Raw genomic sequence first — 23,609 nt, 5'->3', positions numbered from 1 at the left:
GGTGTATACATTAATTTCTTAGCTGTCATCTGCTCCTTCCCCATTTATTAACACAATTCCTAGTCTGTTTCTCTGTGTAGTCTAATAACTCGATAAAGAGTTCACAGTTTTTCACAAGATACTGAAATAAACTAGAGGAGGATTTGCAACATTGTCCTGCATAGAGAGGGACGTGTGGCAGTGCCATAGGAGTTCGATGTAATCTGGTGTGTACAAAACAGCATCACCTCTTTACGTCGGGAGCATTCTAAAGTATATGCTAATCAAAATTGGGAGCAATTCATTACATTAAAAAATCATGTGTTGAGTGTGACATTTAGTCAAATTATTGACTTTATAATGAACTTCTAGACTGTGTACCTGATATTTTAATTCTGGGCATATTACACATAACATATATATATTCAGTTTGTTCCCATTAAAACAATGCAACCTGTATTGTGGCACTAAGTTCACTTTTGATGTGCCTTTGAAGTGTCTTGGTTTGTATGCCAAAGTAAGTCACACTTGGTCTTAAGTAAAGTATTTATCAGTATTCCTCAAATATGCCAGAATATCAAGTGCAAGCTTGTCTGAGTGCTTCTGCTTTATGGAAGACACACATCTAATAATCATCTACACATTTTATTACACATTTTATTGCAGCATTCATGAATATAAGATGAACACTTGTATTTCATAGATCTCCATAAAAATGATTATCCAAGAAAATAAATTTTGTAACTCTTCGTAAGTTAAACTTTCTGTGATTTCTGGTCAGTGTTTGAGAATGAAATGCCATTTTCAATTTATCAAATTCCCAAATTAAGCTTCTATGTCAGATTACATCACGTTTTCTTACAGTAGCCGTTAGGGTAGAAAGCTCAAAGGTATTTGATTGAATAATAGGAGTGTTTTTGACCATGAGTCTCAACATGAATACCTGGCCATGATTCATCTCCTTCAGTTACACACACACACACACACACACACACACACACACACACACACACTCACACTCACACGTACACACACACCCTACTTAGTTGCTCTCTGCGGATCTGCACAGTAAGGATACCAGAGAGTCACAGAAGTATTTTTAAGCAGTCCAGTTTCACGGTGTATGCTTGATGGACAGAATAAAATGTATTCCTCAGCTGTTCTTGAATGAGAGCAAGGGGTAGACAAAAGCAGAAGCAAGGGAAACGGAATTAGATCGACACAGATGCTGCACACTTGCTGGGCTTTTGCCTCCGTCCTTTACATCCAACCTCTAAACCCATCAGAATACCCTCAATTTTCCTGGTTCTAACCGAGAAAGCCCAGCCACTAACATGGTAGGATTCCACATAATGCCTTGACTTTATACACAATACACACCTCCAAGCTGAGCCTCTGCGGCTGGGGAAGCACATTTAAACATTTTAAAACATAGAACTAATTTTACACGACTTGAGGTATGGCTACAACAAAGTAAACAATGCAGTAAAGAAAAAAATGCAAAGGAGAGCCACATGCTACCAGACAATCTATATCAAAATGGTTATAGTTCACGAACAGCAATAGATGAGCTGTGTGTGGCACATTTGTTAAAATAATAAAAGTAAGAAAATATGCTCAATGTAGAGGTACCTTAAAAAAACAAATGTTTATAAAATATTTTATCTGCATTAAAATATTCTTTGGAAAACAAAAATAAAAATGTATCATGTATGTTCTTTCAGGTTGATCTGTAAAAGTCAGAAAAAATACATATAGTCCAGGCTTTTGAACATTCTAGAAATGTAGAATGCTAAATGTCCTCCAATCATGAAGCCTTTATACCTTACTGAGCTGAAGGGATGTGTTCCCTGGATCGCTACAAAGAATTTCACTTCTGTGTCTATTTAAAATTAAAAATAAAATAAAATAAAAAAACACAGTTTTGTTCCAGTCAAAGTGAAACAATGACCTGACTTCCATACGTGTAAGCACAGCGGAGGGATGGAGGGACACTGCGCCTGAGCGCTTCCTTCAGGGCTCCATGACGCCTGTAGAAGGTCCTGAGGCAGAATAATGGTTTCCCACAAGGCCAGGAAAAGCATCATCCAAAGCGAAACTTCAATCTGTACTTTACTGGGCTGGGACTTCTGCGAGGTGGAGATAGGGGGACCTTTGGTTTCACCGGACGAGGTGGCTTTTTCTTTTCTGGTACAGTGACGGTGAAGGAAAGTTCAGGTTGCTCTGACTGCTTGAATCTGGGTAGGAAGTGGGTGGAGACGTGCTGGGGTTTGACCCTTGGGCTGCAGCCCCTTTTGGCCTTCCCTCTCTTGTTCAGGGCCACATACCACTCCCGCCCAGTCTTTTCAGTTCTGTGGATTGCTGACGCATAGGTATTATAGCTGTTTTCTTGAAATCTCTCCCTGAACTTACAGTCATCTGTAAATTTAGCCTAGAAAGGAAAAAATGGGAAATTTAAGTTGCAACAATATTTTAGCATACAATAAATAGAAAGTCTTGAAAACCCAAATATTCTGACTCTAGGACCCTTGTACTGTGTTCCCCTTTATAAAGATATGTTCCTTTTAAAGTTGTGTGTGTGTTTCTATATTCCCATTTTGTCTTTGTAACACTATTTTTTATTCATTATGTTTAGGTGATATAGTGTCATTGTTTACACAAATACCCAGATCTATTGAATTTAAGCATTGCAAACTCTCACTTTAATACATACGAATAATGTTACTGTTTCTAAACTACTTTGAAATTTGTATCTATGATTTCTTAACATAGGATTTTTCCCCTCTAAGTCATAAAAAATAGAATTAGGTTATTAAGAAACAATTGACTGATAAAACATACATTTATGTTGCAGAGGGCCAAGCTTCTACCAGGAATGCAGTTAGCAGAGTCATATGATTCTTTTTGAGACAGGCATACATTTTCAGTGTTATCAGTGTGATTCTTAATAGCGAGAAAGGGGTGACATATGGCTCTATTAATATTGCATGTGTTAGAGTTCTTTTAGGAAAGAAATATATCTTCACATATGTGGTTCAAGAAAGTACATCTGAAGCCAGGGAGAAAAAAGTCATCCACATCATTAGCAACAATTCACCTGCATCTTATACATACTCACAGGCAAGCTAGCTTCGAAATTAGCAACAATTCACCTGTATCTTATACACACTCACAGGCAAGCTAGCTTCGGAATTAGCAACAATTCACCTGTATCTTATACACACTCACAGGAAAGCTAGCCTCGAAATGCACAGAGAGGTGGATGAGCTGACACCCATCCATCCATTAAGGTGCATCTTGTGATAAGGAATTGTGACCTCCGTGTGCAGGGCGCCCAATAACAACAATGGAGGTGATAGGCAAGAGAAAGCCCCATAAAAACCAACATTTGGGCTGTGTCGTGTGTGGCAAGACAGTAAGGAGGCAGCTGAGTGAACCTCCAGGAAATGGGAATATGTGTTCGGACACTGTGGATGTTTGTAAAGTAATTCCGTGTGACTTCCATTCGGGATCTATGGGGGAAAGGACAAGAGATGGGGTTGATAAAGTAAGCCAGTGACAGCTCCCAAAGAGCTCGTTTGCCAAACTGAGTACTCTGGAGGAACGTGATGGAGGAACCGGAGAGTTGTGCATCAGGCTTCCTACCGTGGCCCCTGGTACAGATGGCTGAGCTTCCATCACTGGATCCTATGCAGAAGCTCTGCATACATGGCTCCCGTGATAAGCAACACATGTTCCTAGGGTAAGGAGCTATAATTCCCAACAAACATAAAAGATCCCATAGCCTTGAATGGCTTAGAGTCCCTGTACTAGTCCAGACCTTCTGGATTCACAATGTCAGTGTCCCTTCTGTGCAAACTTTTCTCAACAATGCAGATCGCACACTGAAATCTGAAAGCTTGACTTTCATAATTTTCATAAATCCACTATTGAGCCCAATAAACAATTTTTTTTCTTTACTTCTGCAAATCAAAAGATGCTGTCAGAGGAAAGTCAACAGCAGAGCAATTCCCACAACATATTGACCTGTGTGCAACAGGGTCACCAAGTTTTTTACACTTGGTTCGCGCAAGTCCCTCTTTGATGGCTATGAAGGAATACATGGCTAGTCGACAATACTGGTAGAACTCTGCATTGGATCTGCTAAGGTGTAAGCAGGTGCATTACAGAGCTACCCCATGTGTGACATCATCTCTTCATGTCCTTTAACTCGCAAACTGCCAGCCTGTGTCTACTCTAAGGATGCTTAAAGAGACTTTCTCACAAATATAATCTAATCTTTTTCTATAGCTGTTTAACCCTTTAAAAGCTTTTCCTTCTAATGTCAATAAATATAGCTATGATTTTAATATATTTTTGTGAGACAGAGTCTCACTATGTACCCAAGGCTGCCATGGAACTTTCTGTGCTGACCTCAAATTCACAGAAATCAGAGAGTCTTTGACTCCTGACCCAGATTATTTTAATTTATTTTGTGTTTTTTTTTTTTTGAGGCAGGGTCTCTCTACATGGCTTTGACGGTTTTAGAACCCACTCTGTAGACCACATTGGCATCAACATCACAGAGATCTGCCTGCTTCTTCCTCCCAAATGCTAGGATTATAAGCATGTGCTAACACACCTGGCCTCCAGGTAAATCTTAAAAGAAAATATTTGAACCATCTCCACTGTTTGTGGCCTGTAAAATGACAAACATCTTAGAAAGACACGGAGCATTTCATGAAAAAGAATAACAGGCTAGGGCTGAAGATGGATCATTTTTTGGCTGTGTAGATGTGTAAGGCTTTGGGTTTAATCCTTAATATCTCAGACAGTAACAAAACTCATTTTATTTTATATCCTTGCCAAATAACACAGGCACAGACAGACATGTCCGGTTTTTGAAGTGGGCTGTATTGTTTAGTCTTGTTTACTCTCATGGTCTCTAAGGAAGTAAAGATAGATCACCTTTCAAAGGATGTGTCTGAGGCATGAACACGTGCACATACACGTGAGCGTACCTGTGTGACCCTGCACACACACACACACACACACACACACACACACACACACACACACACACGGAGCATATTTTGAAACATGTTTCAGTTCCATCCTAGAGCGAAAACCCACTTGATCCAGTCCCTAAACTTATTCAGCATAGGGACTTTCTCCACTTTCTAAGAATTCATGCTCTAAGGTTCGGTCAAGAAGGGGCTGGCTTTTGAGGCCGCCCACCTTTCAAAGGTCACACAGAGTAGAGACAACAGAGGGCTAAAGTCCCGATCACTGTATGCAGCCACCATTGAAGGCCAGAGTAAAAAGAGTCAAACCATTTGGGTTTTCTTAATTGACTTCTAATGTGTGTGTTTGTGTGTGTCTGTGTTTCTGAAAATTCCCCCATCTATGATGCACCAGAATTATTCGAACGAATCTTTCCATGGCCTTTGTCACTAGGAAATCCAGTTTTTTTTTTTTTTTTTTTTTTTTTTTTTTTTCGAGACAGGGTTTCTCTGTAGCTTTGGAGCCTGTCCTGGAACTAGCTCTGTAGACCAGGCTGGTCTCGAACTCACAGAGATCCGCCTGCCTCTGCCTCCAGAGTGCTGGGATTAAAGGCCTGCGCCACCACCGCCCAGCTGAAATCCAGTTTCATCTTGAAGGACTAATGGTCCCATGAGTATTCTCCCCTCCCGGGGAAGATTGTAACTAAACAGAATGTCTCCAATACAAGGGTCAGCATGGGACATCTAAGAACTGGTGACTGGGCAACATGGCCCTATCAAAATACATATACATTTACCAAAATGAAAACGATTATTCTTTAAAAACCTTGGAGAATAACTTTCTAGAGTAATTTTCTTCACTTTTTTTATTGAAAATAAATTATTTTCAAACAATATATTCTGATCACCCTCCCCTTCTCCTCACATCCAACTCCATGTCTTCTTTCTCTTTCTCTTTAGAAAACAAACAGGCGAATAAAACAAGCAAACTAGAATTTAAAAAAAGAAAAGAAGAGGCACAAGAAAAGACACACATACAAACAAAACCCATAAAAACATAAATCAAAAACCGTAGTATACAAGCAAATATTCAATATACATAATATACAAGACGAGTGAGATCTTTTTAAATGACCAAGTAAAGCAATATGAGACAAAAAAAAAAAAATCGACAAAAGTACCTTTGAGTTCATACTGTGCATCAGGCCTGCCCCTTCTCCAGTGAGACTACACCGGAGAAAACTAACTCTTCTTTGCAAGCAAACTGTCGAATGGAGATAGCTTCTTGGTTAGGGACAGGCGCTGGTATGCCCCTCTCAGTACTGGGATCCTGCCTGGTTTGGACGTGTGCTCACTACCACAGCATCTGAGTGAGTTTACATGTGCGAAAGTCTTATTCTACTTTGGAGACACTGCCTCCTTGGTGTCCTCCATTCCCACTGGTTCTTAAAATCTGCCTCCTCTTGTGCATAGCTTCCTGAGCACTGAGGGGGGAGGGGTTTGATGAAAACATCCCATTTAGGACTACATTTTTGTAGGGTAATTTTCATGTTACATTCTCCTTTAGATTATAAGACATTTTATAGTAAAATACATAAATTTTAAATAACAGAAATCATGAGTCTCCGGGTGGTTGGGGGTGAATTTGGCACACACACTTTCATTTACCGAAGGTATGATATAGGTAGGCAAATCAAATGCTAAATTATCTAATGAACTCGGGACTCATAGCTTCAGTGTCCAATTGCTGTCTGTCATTAGGGCAGGAAAGCCTCACTCAGATCTCTGCCTTTGCTGGGCAAGGTGGCACACAACCTGCAATCTCAGCATTCAGGTGGGTAAGACAGGAGAATGGCCAGGAGTTCAATGAAACTTAGTCTCAAAAAAAAAAATAGAGAAAGAAAGAAGAATAAAAAACAAATTTATCCCTATCTTTGTTTCAAATATATGTTTTAATTGATTTGATAGTTGTTTGCTGACTGCGTAGCCGAATATTATGCTATTCGCAGCTTCTACAGAGAGAAACTATATAGGCACATAAGCCTTCCGATCTTCCTTAATGAAATAAATCATTCGTGTTTTTTTTCTCTTTAATTTCTGCTCATCTTAAAAGCGTGAAAACAAATTGCCATCAAGAGACCCCAAGTTGAACATTAATGTAAAATGCTTAAATCAACTAATTTATTGTAGCTCACCGTTTCTGCCACAGCAACCAAAACTTAAACAAATTAAATTATGTTTGCTTGAATATCCAAATTATTACATAGAGGGAGGGGATATAATGCCAATAAAAGCAAGAAATTTTTATTCTCAAGAATTGTGCTTTCAACGATTGCTACCTAAGTTTTGACAAATGGCTCAAGAAAGTTCATTCAACAAACAGTTCTGGCAAAACTGATCACTACCCCAAAAAGAATGAAATTAGAAGTCCATCTCTCATGCTGCACAAAACACATGGGAAATGGATCAAAGATCTCAACTGGAAACCCAATGGGCCAAGTCTGTCAGAGGAAAATGATGATGGATATATTTCCTGTTATAGCTCCTAGCGAGAACTTTCTGAACAGGCCTCCACCAGCACAGGTCAGAGCCCCAAGAATAAACAGGTGGAATCCTATGAAACTGGAAAGTTTCTGCACACAAAGAAAATTGTCAGAAAGCCTACAGAATGAAAGTCTTCACCCACCGTGCTGCAGAGGGGGAGGTAGTATCTAGAATACATACATAAATAACAGCCAAAATTTAAATACCAAAAAACCAAAACTGTCAGGTAATAATTGGGCTTATAAAATGAACATATTAATTCTTCAAAAAGAAATATAAATGTTCCATATGTATTTTTTTAAGCATTCCACACCACCAGATATTGGGGAACTACAAATAAAACTACTTTGAATTTTATTTCAGCCATCTCAGAATGGCAAGAGAAAATTAGATGCCAGCAGATAATGGTGGAGATGAAGGAAGGAGAAAACTTTATGCACTACTGATGGGACTATAAACTAGTACAGACAGTATGTAAATCTATATGATTACTATAGGTACCAGATATACCACCCTGGGCATTAAAAAAAAAAAAGTCTGTATCCTACCATAGAAATAGTTGAACATGAATGCTTATTCCTGCATTATTCACAATAGCAAGAAAATGCAGCCAGCCTCGATGACTACCCACAGAAGACCAGAATGCAGCCAGCCTCGATGACTACCCACAGAAGACGAGATAACAAAAATGCAGTTTGTACACAGAATAGAATTTTATTCTGATGTAAAGAATACTGAAATCATGAAAGTTTCAACAACTGGGTGGAGAGTACCATGTCAAGTGAGATAACTACGTCACAAAAAAACTAAATTCACACGCTCTTCTGAATCTTTTCAGTGTTTTTATTAATGTGTGTGAAAGGTAAGGGCAGACACAGGAGACAGAGTTAGAAAGCAGACCAGGAGGGAAGACGGGTGTTAAAGAACTTAAGTGTAGTAGCAAACATGAGACCCAGAAGTGGCTCTGGGGGTTGGTGGATGACTAACTACTAAGGAAGGAATCCGGGGGATTGAGAGAAAGAGAGAGGAAAGTGAATGGTGTTTTATTTGAAAACACAATGAACTCTATTACTGTGTACATTGGTTTTAAAAGAAAAATAATGGATGATAGTGTTTTGACTTCACTGTCTGTTCTCACAGTATGGAATCCAATCTAAACTACGGATGTTTCCAAAGGTCAATGTCACACACCTGTAATTCCTGCACTGGGAAGGCAGAAGCCAAGAATCTCTAATTCCAGACCGGGGCTAAGCAAAAACCAGCTCTTAAAATGTACAACTACGGATGGAAATGCAGTCCATGAAAGAGATGGCAATTGGAGCGAATTTGGATAAACACGTGGATTTTATAAGGCATTTAATATATTTTACCGTTTTTCAACCTATTGGTATCTTTTTCCTAAAAATTATAAATTTAAGAAATAATTGGCTTAATCCAAATAAGTAAAATGTTATTACACATTGCAATGAAAACACAATTGACAAAATCATGCTTTAAGCAGTTTCCTGGCAGCATGGATCCCAGCTTCTTGTCTCTCTAACCCCCTCTTTCCGTGCTGCTTGGCTCCCTCCTCTACTTCTATGAATATTGCTGCTGGAGAATGTGCCAGAAGGTCAGACTGTGTGTACAGCTGTGCCCTGACATAGGGAAATGTGCACCCAAAGGATCCGCCCTTTACCCTTTTCCATATATAAATCATATACAGGTCCATGGCAACGCTGCTGTACTATCCTGGCAGGGCCATCGTTCCTGGTTGACCCTGAACATCTTGCCATTCTTTGTCTCATTTCTTCCTATTGAGCAACCAAGGAAATGTCTAAAATGGGTTTAATAATAGCCAATTTAGTCATATGGTGACAAATGCCAGCCATGAGACTTTTCTTGTCTTAAATAGTCTTAAAAATCACTTAGATAGCAGATTTATATTTTAGTTCTCCATAACCTCAGAGAGCTTACAAATTTTTTACAAGTATTATTCTTTACAAATAATTGCTAAAAAAAACCAAGCAACTTAAAGAACATCAATATACTTCAAAAATTAATCAGAAATCAAATTTAAAATGCTTGTTCCCCTGGCTGTATCTCCAGAGATTTTACTTTTGTAGGGGTGAGATGAAGGCTTGGATTTGTAACATCGCTTGCTTACTAGATGGTAGTGACAGAGATGAGGTAAGAATCATATATGGAGAACAGAGCTAGATGGAAGGTGCTTCGTTTCAGGCATCTCTATTATATATTATATTATATAAGGAAATCAATTGCAAAGGCAGAACCCCAAACTGCTTTTGGATCTTAACTTACTGAACCTCACATTTTTCCATGTAGATGAGAAGCTCTTACAGTGGAAAGAATGCCCCTATACAGATGCTTTGATGTAGCCTATCGTCTTGACGGGAAGAGTGAATCTTACTAGGTTTTATTTTCTAAGTGATAATGGTAAGTACTGCTCAAGTCTTTCTATTTCCACCTTTAGTAAACATCCTGAGCTATGGGGGCTGCTGGCTGCTCCTCACTGCCCCCAGCTCCTGAAGTCCAGTCCAGACTCTCCCCCTAGGCCAGCCAGCTGGCATCCTCTGAACCCAGGAAAGGAAAACGTTCATCCTCACCCAGGGCTGACCAGCACACATTCCAAGCCGGTTTCGTAAACTCTGCAATTAGCTTTCCTTCCAAACATGATCCCCTAGAACCCTGAGACATAAGAAAATAACCATTTGACCACATGCTTTTCTCTGTATAGCACACTTCTTCCCCAATATGTAACAAGCAGCCATGCATGCTTCCTTAAGACATTGAAGCACACGTGATACCCAACTTTTCCAAGATTTAATATTTTCACGTTTAAAACACTAAACTGGACTGTAGGTCTCCAGACGAATAACACAATTATGGTAATAGAGATCCCTGCTATGTTGACAGTGTGAGCTTGCCGTCAAAGTCGATTTTTCTGCAAAACGAAAAACCTAGCACATAAGAGACTGCTGTGTGCATAAAAAGTGCTGTCCCAAGAGTAAAGTAAAGGCTAGTGGTGAGGTAGGATTTGGGCTAGTCTAAATAACTGAAGAGTCACAGCCATTTGACCTGGAAATCAGAAGGAAAGATTGAAGATCATCTACCAGCTGCCAGAGAACACATTCTGGAAGATCAGCTTAAGTTGCAAGTAATCATAGTTTCCAGGCTCTACACCAAGTATTCTGCACATATTATCTCATGTAAAACACAGCCACCCCTGTGGGCAGTCACTGCAGGAAAATAATTCTCCTGTTTGTATCGCCCATAAAAGCAAAACCCAGAAACATTAAATATAACAACACAAGTGTGAAGTGGAATTTGGCTTGAGGGCTCTGCACACCCAGAGGGATTCATGTTCACATCAGAACCCTGTAAGGAAAATCCAAACAAGGAATTCTGTGGGGCTTTTTGTGATGACCCCAAACCTGAAGAAAGAGCATGAACAGATGAAAGACAGTGAAGGGCACATGTTCTTAGAAAGTCCCTCCATCTGGAGTATGTTGAGACTGAGAATAAGAGCCACAGTGCAGACTGGTTAATCCTGCTGCTTCTCTGGGAATTAACTATTGTCTCCTATTCTCTATAACTCCTGGCCCATTTTGACAAGAAGACCATGCACTTTTGGCCCATAATACCCTTTCTCTCTCATTACAAAGAGCGTGGATTTGGGTAGGCAGGAAAGTGGGGAGAATCTGGGAGGAGTTAAGGGAGGTAAAACTATAGTAAGAGTATACTGTATGAAAAAAATTGTTTTCAATTAAAAAGATTCTTTAAAGACAGCATGCCGAGACTATCATGTGTTTGGAATCTGAGAATGGTTTGGAGGTGGGTGTATGCAGATCAGGGATGGACTGAGAGCTTGACACACCACCTGACCACCTGCTTGAGTTTCAAGTAAAACTTCCATTGTGAAATTAATCATCAGGACAATTAGGTCAGCACCAGCATTGCCTCCTCCACACTGCTCAGGGCTGCCGCTTTAGTGTGCCACCTTTGGGTACACAAAAGAAGTAGCATTCAGTGCAGGAATGTTTTTAGGAACCAGGTAGTTCCTATTTGAAAGCTCTATCTTGAGAGGGGTTCCCTAGGCAACACAACATCACACTGGATAACAACATGTAAGTCTGATAAGTTCTGTGACAGACACCTCCCTTTCTCTATAGACCAAGGAGTTTGAGGGGAAGGCTAGGACCAAAATAAATGTGTTCTGAACTTAAGGGAAGGTGAAAATTAATTTACAGCTGTCCACATCTAATCGAGAATTTCCCTCTTTGCTAGTTAACAGCATGCTATAAATGCTCTTAATGATATCCCACAGTGTTCATTTCTGACATATGGTATGAAAATATTACTAAATTGGGCACTTACTAATTCCTTTAAGCATATGAAAACAAAAATGTGTTCCCAAACACAATGCTTTCTTTTAAACTAACTCGAACCTTGGATATTTCAAGAGGGAATTTGGAAACGATACAGTTTTCTTCAGTCACGTAACTATGTGATCTTAGGAAAATAACTAAACATCTCAGACTCTTTCCACGACTCAGTGTCTGATGGAATAACAAGAATGGAGGGTCTCTTACCGAATTCTGGAAGTACATCACCCTGTGTGGTGATTAATCTCTGTTGGCAGAACTGAATGGAAATGGACAAGTCAGTGTAAGGCGATTACTTTCCCCAGAGTTCCCTGGATAACTTCCACTTCTAGTCTACTGTGGAAGAAGAAGCTGAAAGGTAGGCACTCTTTAATGCCATTGTAAGATTATTAGTGCAAAGCAACTCACAAACTAAGCATTACTAAGTGTGAGTTAGGTTTTTGGATGGTAATGTGATTTTGTAAATATCAAAACCAAGTCAAATAAACACACTGAAAGTTGTAAGAATGTTTTTTAACGTATTCCGCTACAGTGAAAACAGGAAAGAAACCAGCTGGGCATAAAGCCGATAATTGCTATGATTAATGCTATTTCTAAACTCGACTTCTTTAAAAATAAATCACTTCATAATTTAATTAGGTTTCTTTCCATCGAGAGAAAAAGCACTAATAAAAGCTCAGATAAGAGAATGTAGGTTTGGACATAATCGTCGGGCTTAATTTTTTATCTATGGTTCAGCTCAAAGTCATCAGAATGACTTTTATATCAAAGAGCCGCAGTGAGTGACAGGAGCAAGGCTTGCTTTGTGCTGTTTAAAAGTCATTACTCCATGAAATAACTTAGCCTGCCAAGATGAGAAAGAATAACAGATGCTGTGTTTTGCGTTATCTGCATTATTTCCACCAGTCATCTTTAGACATTTGGGTCAAATTTCTAGAAATTAGTTACTTGCATTTGACAGAGGAATCATGTATCGTAACCTCTCAGTTTGACCCTTCTAATTGGCATCCATTTATAATACTTTGCTTTCTGTGGCAATTATCCTCACGCTGGCCTAAGTTCCATCTATTTTTGTATGCACTAGTGCACAACTCAGAACGTTTTCAGTGTTACGATTTTTCACCCTACAGCAGACAAACTCATAAGAGGTGATTTTTTTTTTGTTCGTTTTGTACCTTAAGACACTGAGATTTTGAGGGCTTTTAAGACCTTAAATTAGAGCAAGGAAAGGCATTGATTTCCCACCAGGATTTGAATTTTTAATGATCAAATACTATTCTTAACAAAATGAGATGTCTGACTTTTCTCCACAGTGATACAGAATATTTTTCCCCTCAAATAAATGAAATGTCACTTTTAGTTGTTCAGGCGTAGCAATCACCTTTAAAAACTGTGTTAGTCCTTACTAGAGTACAAGCAACCCATAAATGGAATAAATTGCTTTTACAATTCTTGAAATTAACAACTAAACAATTTAGAGGTTTTCATTTATCTTAAATGGCGGTTTGCTACATTTACGTTATATTTAGTTTATTTCATATAATAATAAACACCATTTATTGAATAGTTACAAAGTACCAAATGCTGCCCTAAGTTCTTTATATATACTCACTCACTAAACCCCCAAATAGTCATAGTGTTCTTTAAAAGTTATTAATTACTTTAGATGCAAAGAAAAGGAAATTGGAAGAGTTTTGCATGTAGAAATGAGGGGAATTCCGATTGGATTCTCAAGGGTCTATAAGTAAAAAGTCAAGGAGTGTCAATTGATATCACTCTTAAATTAGACTTTTTAATCTACTTTGAAAATTGCAAAAAGAAATAGCTTTTCATTTGCTGATAATTAAAGAGTTAATTTTAAAGAATAATTATGACACATATCCACTAATACAAATAAACAGAATCTGCACTACTAAAAGCTAGAAACAAATGATTTGTAAACCAATTACTAAATGTGTAAGTAGTCTGAAGAAATACGTTGAATTCAAGATCAGTAATTAATTATATTTGATGTGGCAAAATACAAGAAAGAAATTTCCCTAGTTCATCCAGCACAATCTTTTTCTGGGATGTAAGGGGATTTGCGGTCTTGGTTTTGTCTCTTACTTGCTTACATGGAAATGTATATTAATCAGACCAAATTTGATATCATGAATAACGTATAGGATCAAATAAGAACTCTATCTATCAAACACTCAAACCTCCAGATAAACACGTAAAGTTAAAATGCAAGAGGATAACTCGTTGCCATGACAAGTCTCATCCAGACCCCTCTGGGACACTAACAGTGGCAACCAGTGTGCAAAGGCTATTTCCAAGTGCATTTATCTTTTATGATTTTAAAGGCTGTATGTATTTTCAAGTTTATTCAAATGATTACTTACAGACACATACAAAATTGGTTATACATACATATAATTTTACCAAAAGAAAAAAATTAAGTTCTTTAATCAAATTGTCTATCTCATCTACTGATTTTGAAAAAAAAATCACTTCACTTTTGTTACAAATGTAAAACCTCAGAGCACCTTTAACAAATATAAAGCGGTTCTACTTACACTTGCATGGAGTTTTCCTTTTTTTGACATCGCTAAAAATTTGTTGCTGAAAACTCCTCGTATTCCTACAATCCCCTGAGACACAGCAAATATTTCCAAAATACCTAGGATGACAAAAATCCCAAAATAAAACACAGACTCTCCTACACAGAACTGGGAAGAATGCAACGTCTACATCAACGGCTCTCAGTCTTCACCACTGGGACTAAAGAAAGTGACATGCAATGACCTATTGTGACAGTTGCTATGTTAAGAGTGGCCAGTGTCCTAGTGGACACTCAGAAGGACTTATTTCAAGATCTAGAAATTTGATTCTGCTTCCTCAATAATTCTGTATTTGCAAATAGTAAGCGGCTTTTGATGAATACTGTTTGTTTGGCATTAGAATCTTTTCAAATCCCCAATGTATTGAAAGATGCTTTAAAAATATATTTTAGATTTAATACTAATTTGTTATTATTGCAGCAAAGAGGATCTACTTTTAGTATTAAAACATAAATCTGTCCTCAAAGTTAGTATAAGAAATTCAAAAGCCTGAAAAATTATACTTTCTTACATAAAACAAATCTTTCTCTTTCAATCATCACAGTTTGAGAACTTAAATAAGTATATGTCATATTCAATCCTTTAAAACCATAAAACTACACCTAAGATATTAAAAACAGTGTAAATTATTATTACTTCCATAAATTGTTTGATGAACTATGTTTTGAAAAATATTAGATTTTAAATCATTTCCCAGAAAAACGATTTCAATACAGTTGTTACTGTATAATGAATGCAGTCTGTATGTCAACGCAATGTCCCCTCATCCCCCACAGTCATGTCAAGAACTATGTGCTTTGAGGCAAGAAACTGTTTACTGTAATTCACGGTATGAATAAGATTAAGTGTGTATTCTGCATGTAGTTAGACAACCTGCTTAATATTTATAATAAAGTCAAAACAGATTTTATATAAGTATGAGTAAGGATAACATTCTTGTTAGTTAGACATTTGAAATTGTAAAAAATACAGAAAGAAGGTAATATAGTTAGGAGAGCGGAGAGGAAACAAAGAAGATGGAGGAGGAGAAAGCACATCTTCACACTGGGTCACAAGGGTTCCGTGCACACATTCACTACGGTATCTTAGTAGCTCTCTGCAGAGGAGACACCTCCTTCACGTTTCCTGGAAATGGCAACCTCCCCCTGCAGTGCTTGGTATGTGTGCAAAATTATTCAATTTACTAACAAGGGCTCTAAGTACATATAGATGAATTAGTTTATTGAGGACTATGTCACACAACACAAGCTGAGAATCTGTCATTGTCACAGATATTACTGCTTGCTTTCTCTCAGCTTAGTTTGCTAAAAATACTTAGAAATATCACAGGGTAAAAAAGGGGATACCTTGAAAGTTATTTTTGTTCTTATTCTTTTTAAATCTTAGCCCAGAGTAAGAAAACCTTCTCAGAGAAACTGCAGGCACCAATTTAGTGGTGCTCTTTTCATGAGAATTTTAAAACACACTCAACAGGGAGCTATTTTGGCTTATGTAAGAGAGTGTTAATAGACTCTAGTGTTCTATGCTTCGTTTTCTTTAATCGTGTTTCTAAAATGTAATTTTGTATAATTTAATATAAACATTGACTGTGATACACACACAAAGATTTAGAAGCACCATCATTTTACCAGATACTGACAGAGCCCAGGGAACACTCTGTAAAGTTACACGCATCAGTTAGAGAGAGTATAACACGCATACATACGTGGCATATTTAGCTTTTTAAAGTTTTAAATATACTTCGCATGGAGGATATTGAACTTTTAAAACTAAACTATAGAGATGATATTATTGCTAAAATCTGACTAGCACATCTGATCAAGAGCTCTGTTTGAATCAGAATCGAAAGGTAATACTGAAAGCATCAATAACGAGTTCAAATATTTGATTGATTGGGGATGAAACTGTAAACACTGCATAAACATATGTGAGCAGAAGCATGAAGAGGCCTCCATTGGAGCTCTGCTTTGTGGACTGATTGATACAACAGGGACAATGGGGTTGAGAGGTGAGGTCTGGACAGTTTTCTTCCAGTGTTCTCCTTGCTCCAGACTGGTAAGGGTGGCCTTTGCTCACCCCTAAGAAACATTATTCTAATGCTTTTTTAAAAATTCAATATTTTCTATAATTTAATTATTAGGAATCCATGAGAATGAATTCAAAGGAGATTTTTGTTCACCTTATGGATATGCTCAGCTTTATAAATGCAAATTGGTCATGTATTAATGAAAAACATATGACAGTATCAAAGACCCGATTCTCACGTTTTCAGTCTGCCTTTTGAGATGGTGAGATTAGATGACTTTATAAATATTTACTTAGTTAAAAAACAAATGAACAAAAGCTTCCTATGACTTTGTTTAATTAAACCAGTGCTTTTCAACCTTATAACCTTCTTTAGAGGACTCATTTTGTCTCATTTAGTATCTCAATATACTGCATTTGTGCCGATAACATACATTTTCATTGCTGTTAATTTTAAATGTGCAGATGACGAAGTAATGCCTGTGAAAGCATTATTTTATTTACCTTACATGGTTTGTCTGATAAATTCTACTATAAAAACAAGTATTGCCAGAAAATGGAAAGATTATTTAATTTTAATAAGATTCCCTGGACCTGGAAACTTTATATTGTGTGTGTGTATGTATGTATGTATATATGTGTGTATGTATGTATATATGTGTGAGAGAGAGTGTATGTGCTCTTATGTCTTCTTTTTTCCACACAGACAACTTTGGAATTGATGTTTTAAATCTAAATGCAATTTTGATCTAATATTGGATTCATTGTAAAGATCATAATTTCTAACCTAATTTCAATATTGACTTCACTCTGTCTTGGTTTCTCAGAATCCTGGCACAACTCTACACGACTCACAATGGGTTTCCTGCTCCTCTCTCCAAGAGACCACAGGCTCTCTATGTCATCTACTTTTACTGTAAATCTCAGTAGCTTATTAAAGACTTCTAGGAAATACTTTAAATCTATGTATATTATATCTTGAATTAATGTGTTCCAAGAAACATTTCTCTAAAGCTGACTTTGAGTAAGTCAGTAGTATCTATATTCTTATCTTTAGGCTTCAGTAATAATAAACTCGAAGGAAATTTCCTCTTCACCCTGTGGATGTCAAAACAGTATCCTTAATTGTGGAAGGCAATTGTCTCAGATACCAGCCAGTGACTATCTGCAATGTTACACTTTCATAGGGACACCACCGCCCCACCCCTTCATAGACACATGTGTTTTGAGTTGCTCTTATTATTGTGTCTGTTTCCTGTTTGGAAATTGGTGTAGAGAACTCAGGAAAAATTAATTCATATTCAGATATTGAAGATGTTGCTCTCTCTTTCCCAAAATGTTCTAGGTTAAGATGAGAGAGAGAGAGAGAGAGAGAGAGAGAGAGAGAGAGAGAGAGAGAGAGAGAGAGAAAACCCCTTCTCATTAAAATGTCAGAACTGATTTCCAGGTTGAAGGAGACAAAACTTTTTGGTGTCTCTACCATTGGTCCTTAACCTACTCTCTTCATGGGATAATTATGCCTTAAAAATAAGTTTACTTCGGTGAGAAAATATACTCAGAGCTTCCTTTCTTGTTCTTCTTATATTTCTCACTACAAGAAGGCTCTGTTGATGGTGGAGGGCTTGGAGAATAAAAGCTAGAACAATACAGATATCACATGTGTTCAGAGGCTCTCAACAACATATTTGAAAATTCCCAAAGAAAAATATGGTGACACTGAAGTCTCTCTACTTTCATCCATGGCAACAGACATGCTCTGCCAAGATATCAAGTCTTTGTCTTGAACAATCCAATTTAGCACAGTCTTTGCTGATTAAATTAGTAACAGAATTTCCCCTTGAATTTCTCTGCACAGTAAATTCTGATTTCTCCAGCCCAGGGAAATATCTGATGACTGTGTGACACCAAAGCAGATAGTTAGGTGAGATTCTCAAACAAAACGTAAAATTCAGGACTCTCTTAACCAAATGTAGACGAAATTTTCATATTTTGTGTGAATGCTTTCTGTAGCCATTGCCTAAACTTTTCTCCTCTGAGCTGAGGCTAATTTCCTAGTTTTAATGGCCCGAGGTAAGCGAACCAACAGCACTGTATCAAAGCTAAACTTGACAGGTTCTAAGTTAAATCAGCTACTCATCTTTCTTCACAGTTAGAACTCATAACCTCATCTTCTCCGTTCTTCTCCACCTTTCCCCAGTATTTCCTTCTGATGGGCAATAAGCTAGTTACCATGTTCTAGTATAAGATAAACAGGGGCCTTACTAATTGGTGTACCTAAAGGAAGGTTTCAATATCTGTACATAGAGCACGGTTTTAACAGTAAAATTAAACAATTCTTTGCAATTGGCAAATATATTTATTGTTGATTAACAATTGATATTTTATCTGACATAAAAGTTTTATTGTAGCATCTTAAAGAACTTTTATACTGAGGTTTCATTGCAAAGCTCTCCTGGCCTTCTCCTGTGAAACAAAAAAACAATGTTTCTACACATATTCTAAGTAACCGTCCAAGGTCAATGCCTTAGTTTACATAAATTTCAGGAATCTATCAAGCACTACCTGCAAAGTACACTAAATAATCAACTGCAAGTTGCTGCTGTTTTCCTTCCATGGTGACATAAGTGTAAAGAGTCATGTTAACGTTCCAAATTCCATGTCTTCCCACTGCACATACAAACATTTCATAGAGCATTGTTGGGAACTCCAAATACCCAAAGCAATCACTATGACCATAGTATTTAAATTATGCTTTCCTTTAAGAAAAACCTGTGGAAGGCAAGGCCAGAAAAAAAGGCAAACCAGAAAAGGAAAAAAAAAGAAAAAAAAAAAAAAAAAAGGCATGAAAGTAATCAAAACATCATCCTTCCTGAGGTGGGCGCCCTACATTGGATTCATGAATGAATGAATGGGTGAATGAATGAAGGCCAGTCTTTTGAAAGAGACAAATTCAATTCTGAATGTCTGTTTAAAATTGGGTGGGGAGATTGGGAGTCAGAAAAAGCTTCTTACAAAGATTTATTAGTTCCTGCTTAGGATACATCTTTGTCATTTGGTGGTCGTCCTTCAATGAGGATTATAAAATAAATTGGCTGTTGGCAATAATGGATAGCTGGCCAGTTTCTTCTTCAGTCAAAACTAAGTCTGTTGATCTGTTCTCACTTTTCCTTCATTTGTGTTTCTGTAAATCCCCTTTTAGCAGGGCCTAAACTGCAGCCACATTTAACTTTAGCTTGCTTTTGTAATGAAGAAGGGACAATCCTGTTTTCAGAGCTCCCTGGCATTCCAAATCTACCTCAGGCACCAGGGATTCTACAACTTGCTACCTGTTACTCTGGATCTCTCTTGAGCCAGAGAAAGTAAGGGTTATGTTGAGTAGGTACCAGTTTCCTGGATAAATTCACAGCAACAAACTGGAGAATGGTTTTCTTCAATAGCCAGGGAGATTGCTGGAAGTGGAGACTGAGTTCTAGTGTCTCATGGCAGAACTGAGTCCTGCAGAATGAGGACGATGAGGAGAAATGGTGAAACAAAAGTAGCTCTCATCTCCCTGAAGCAACAGAGAACTCACCCTTACCAGAACAGACTGCTCCCTTCGTCAACAAAGGCCAGACTTCTTTTAAACATGAAAAGAGGGGGTCCAAGAGGATGTGGGAGCCCTGAGACTCAACGTGCCGGGAACCTAGAACCCTCTCTGCTTTGCACTGCCTCCCCACCTACACCTCAGCCCGCTGAGGGGTGCACTCCAAAGGCAAAACTAGCAGCCTGCTGGCTTGGAGCCGCACCTGTCCGGTGGCTCCTGCCAGATCTCACGTGTCTGATCCTCTTAACACATTGAAAGAGGCTGGCTAGCCAGCCACCCCACCTGGGCTTGAATCTCCAAACCCTCTCCGCAAGCCCCTGCAGATAACAAATAAAGCCCGCGGTTCTTGGAACTAAATAAACAGGAGCGTGCTGGTCTCTGGGGGAACCGTGATCGGGTGAGGTATACTTGGGCGCCACCAGGAAGACAAGAGGGGCCAGCTGACAGCACAGCATTATATCCTGGCCCCATTTCCGTTCTCCCTGGGAGTCTGAGAGGTCCCGACTTTGTTTTTTTTATCTGGAGGACTAAGCCCTGCTGGAAAAGCGATTTGACTCAAGTGAGACCTAGCTGGACCACAGAGACAACCCCAGTCCCTCGCACACAGCCCCAGATTACCGCTCGCCTCAGCCGCCTAGGAGCAGCGAGATAGTTCGAGTGGCTACTGTGACAGTCTAGAAAGCGGGTGGAGCGGAGGGAACGCGGGTGGAGTGGCGGCAAAAGGGAGAGAAGAAAGAGAACTCAGAAAAAAAATTAAGTTGGTTTTTTTTTTTAAGTTTTGCCCAATTTCCAAACATTTTCAACGTCCTCTGTGGTTCTTTTAAAATTAGGAACTTTCCTCTAACTGTCTCTGGGAACCAAAGGATGAGACGGTCTTGTCAGGGTCTCTGCTTACTAATACACTGATAAACCCAGCACCAGACTCAGTCATCATACGGTTTGTCCAGTTTTCTAGCTCATGTTGCCTTCTTGCAAACAGGACTCTACACTCCGTGTGTACATATAAATTCTACATAGATGTGTGTAGCCGGTGTGTGTATACATATGTATGTATACGCGTGTGAGATATGTCTATGTGTGAAAAGTTACATATTTGTGTATACATATGTATATATACGTGTGTGAAATGTGTCTATGCGTGAAAAGTTACATCCACATATTAACATAGACCTATAATATGGGATAAATGTATATGATGTATGCGGCTGGAGAATAGAAGTAGTCTAATATTTTCAGAAACTAACCTGAATTGTGTACAGGGGGGAAAAAAGGTGTACTTTGACACTGGAAGAAACATGTGATTCTAGCTCATAAGAAGAAAGAAATTGTACCAGGAGAAAGATTTTTACTTCTTGCGTTATTTTTTTCCCCAATTATGGAGGAAGGCTTGTTTTTGTTTTTGTTATCTCCCCTGGCCAGGCATCCTGGAAACGAGCTTCCTGTCTCATCAGGATAACCTCCACCTGGGGAAGCTCCATGCCCGCTGCCCGAGAGACGGGAGCGGGTGCACTGACCCTGTAGACGCATGTCCGCGAAACCTACCGGACTACTTCCAGAATCAGCCAGGTCCCAGAAAGCTGGGCTTCCTAGAGGTGCCCCTGTAGCCCAAAGGAAACCTGGCCGTCCCTCCCAGAACAGGTTTTGTTGGAGAGGGGACAACTTACTTAACATACTGGCTTCGTGGGAGCCATTGACTTTGCCATCCGGGTAGATCTGCAGATGGAAGCCGATACCCACTCTGCAGTACAGGCTGCCGGTCCGGCGCCCCGAAGGGCTCCACTGGAAGCTGCTGTGCTCCGTGCCGCTTCCTTGGCTGCCCGAGGAAGCCGCGACTGGTGAGGAGGCAGAAGATGAGGAAGACGTCGTGATACTTCTGCCCCGGCCGCCGCTGGAGTCTCCGGGGTTCCTTGGAGCCGCGGGTTGCCCTTCGGGGGTGAGACGCTTCTCCCCGTGAGCCCAAGCGCTGAGGATCAGGTGGCTGCAGAAGAGGAGGAAGAGCCAGGACAAGCTCATTCTTCCGGCCGCGGGGGTCCTAAGTGCATCTTGCAGGGCTGGCTCTGGGCTCCGTAGCCCCCGCGCGGCTGCGTGCCTCTGGCGCTGCCTCCCTCGCCGCACTGGGTGGACATAGCCTCGGGGAAGGGAGAGGGAGAGGGGGAGAGAGAGAGAGAGAGAGAGAGAGAGAGAGAGAGAGAGAGAGAGAGAGAGAGAGGCCACCCGAGCGGATCTCGGCGCTGGCACCGGGATATTTATAACGCCAGTGATCTCACTGCTCCGTGCACGCCTGCGAAGCTTCCCCTCACCCGCCGCTTTGTGTACTCACTGGCCGGTGCGGCGAGGGAGCACCGCGGTCCCGGGGGCGGGGGTGTGAAGGAGGAGGGAGAAGCGATCCTGGGAGTGGGAGGAGGTACCTTGCCCTCAGAAGCTGCCCCCGGGACGTTGGCTGCACCCAAGCACCGGCCACGAACCCCAGAGGATCTCAGGAGCCTCAGGGTCACCCCACCCCCTTGCTTGAACCAGCCGCGCGGGATTCGGCTTAGAGCGCGTAGCTCAGCGCACAAGGGGCACAGACAGAAACGTGGGCATGGGTTCCCATCCTCAGTAGCCACGTGTGTCCCAGGCAACCCAGCACCCGACGTCCGAGTTGCAGGCCTACCACCTGGAGCCTGGGAACCACTTTCTGAAGGGAACCCAGAACTGATTGGTAGCTTTGTGGTGGCCCAGGTGGGAGAGGTGGCTGATTTCCTAATGTTAGTGATTTATCAAAGAGCTAAGGTGTGCGCTTATTTCACCTTAGAAAGCCACCCTGAATCAATGTGCCAGAACACTGCTGCCTTGCTGATGGACGATTCCCCCCCCCCTTTCCAAAAGAAAGCCCTGTGTCTGTGTTGGAACAGGTGAGAACACCCGTGAAGAAACACACACACACACACACACACACACACACACACACATACACACTCTCGCTCGCGCGCGCTCGAACTGGAGGCAAGGATGAAGTGGGTCTGGACACAAGGACATGTGACTGGCTGCCCAGTTGTCCTCTCTAGTCCCATGATCTCTTTGCCCAGAGGAATTAGCCAACAGGGCTCTCTTCAACTTCCATTGGCTGGAGGGCCGACCCCAATGAATGATTAATGACAGAACTCTGAATCTCAACCCCAGGAAACCCGAGAAGGGAGACTTTCCCTGTATGTAATGCCACGACTGTTATTTATCTGAGAAATATACCTGACTTGCATTCTTGGAATATTTCTGTCTGAAAACATATTTGAAACTTTACACTGTGATCTATTAATCATTGGTCACTTAAATGAAAAGTCAATGACACCACCCAATAAGGTCAATCCACGTACGTCTTGTATGACTTTATTCATTCCTGAGTATCTGCTTAAGATTTCCTATCTTAATTGTGAAAAACCATCATACAGAGTGGATTTGTCTTCAGAATCGTAAATCTTTAGGCAGCTTCAGCTTTACCACAGAGCTTCAGGCACCTGAACAACACAGG

The 23,609-nt window shown here is 39.9% G+C and overlaps 1 protein-coding gene across 2 annotated transcripts; it reads right to left on the bottom strand.

Moving 5' to 3' along the window:
• Positions 1 to 541: 541 nt before the first annotated feature.
• Fgf5 (fibroblast growth factor 5) lies at positions 542 to 22,256 on the bottom strand. Of its 2 annotated transcripts, XM_050150113.1 has the most exons (3): positions 21,766 to 22,256; positions 14,449 to 14,552; positions 542 to 2,410 (listed from the first exon to the last, which is right to left on the bottom strand). In XM_050150113.1, exons 1-3 carry the CDS (start codon positions 22,112 to 22,114, stop codon positions 2,063 to 2,065), a joined length of 801 nt encoding a protein of 266 aa, XP_050006070.1. In that variant the 5' UTR covers positions 22,115 to 22,256; the 3' UTR covers positions 542 to 2,062. The 2 variants fall into 2 exon arrangements, with proteins under 2 accessions (XP_050006070.1, XP_050006071.1); XM_050150114.1 differs by lacking the exon at positions 14,449 to 14,552 and having other exon boundaries at positions 2,264 to 2,410.
• Positions 22,257 to 23,609: the final 1,353 nt, after the last annotated feature.

This window comes from Alexandromys fortis, unplaced genomic scaffold (assembly GCF_014885135.2).
Source record: "Alexandromys fortis isolate MF-2015 unplaced genomic scaffold, M_Fortis_MF-2015_v1.1 scaffold_0, whole genome shotgun sequence".
NCBI lineage: Eukaryota > Metazoa > Chordata > Mammalia > Rodentia > Cricetidae > Alexandromys > Alexandromys fortis.
Note: the sequence above shows the minus strand (reverse complement) of the source record. Positions and strands in the feature narration are given on the sequence as shown.

Excerpts from the sequence above, each read along its gene's own strand:
- Fgf5 (XM_050150113.1), bottom strand. The coding sequence starts at position 22,114 with ATGAGCTTGTCCTGGCTCTTCCTCCTCTTCTGCAGCCACCTGATCCTC. Across the intron at positions 14,553-21,765 it reads CCACGAAGCCAGTATGTTAA|GTATTTTGGAAATATTTGCT; the intron begins GTAAGTTGTCCC and ends TTGTCATCCTAG. Across the intron at positions 2,411-14,448 it reads AAGGAAAACTCCATGCAAGT|GCTAAATTTACAGATGACTG; the intron begins GTAAGTAGAACC and ends TTTCCTTTCTAG.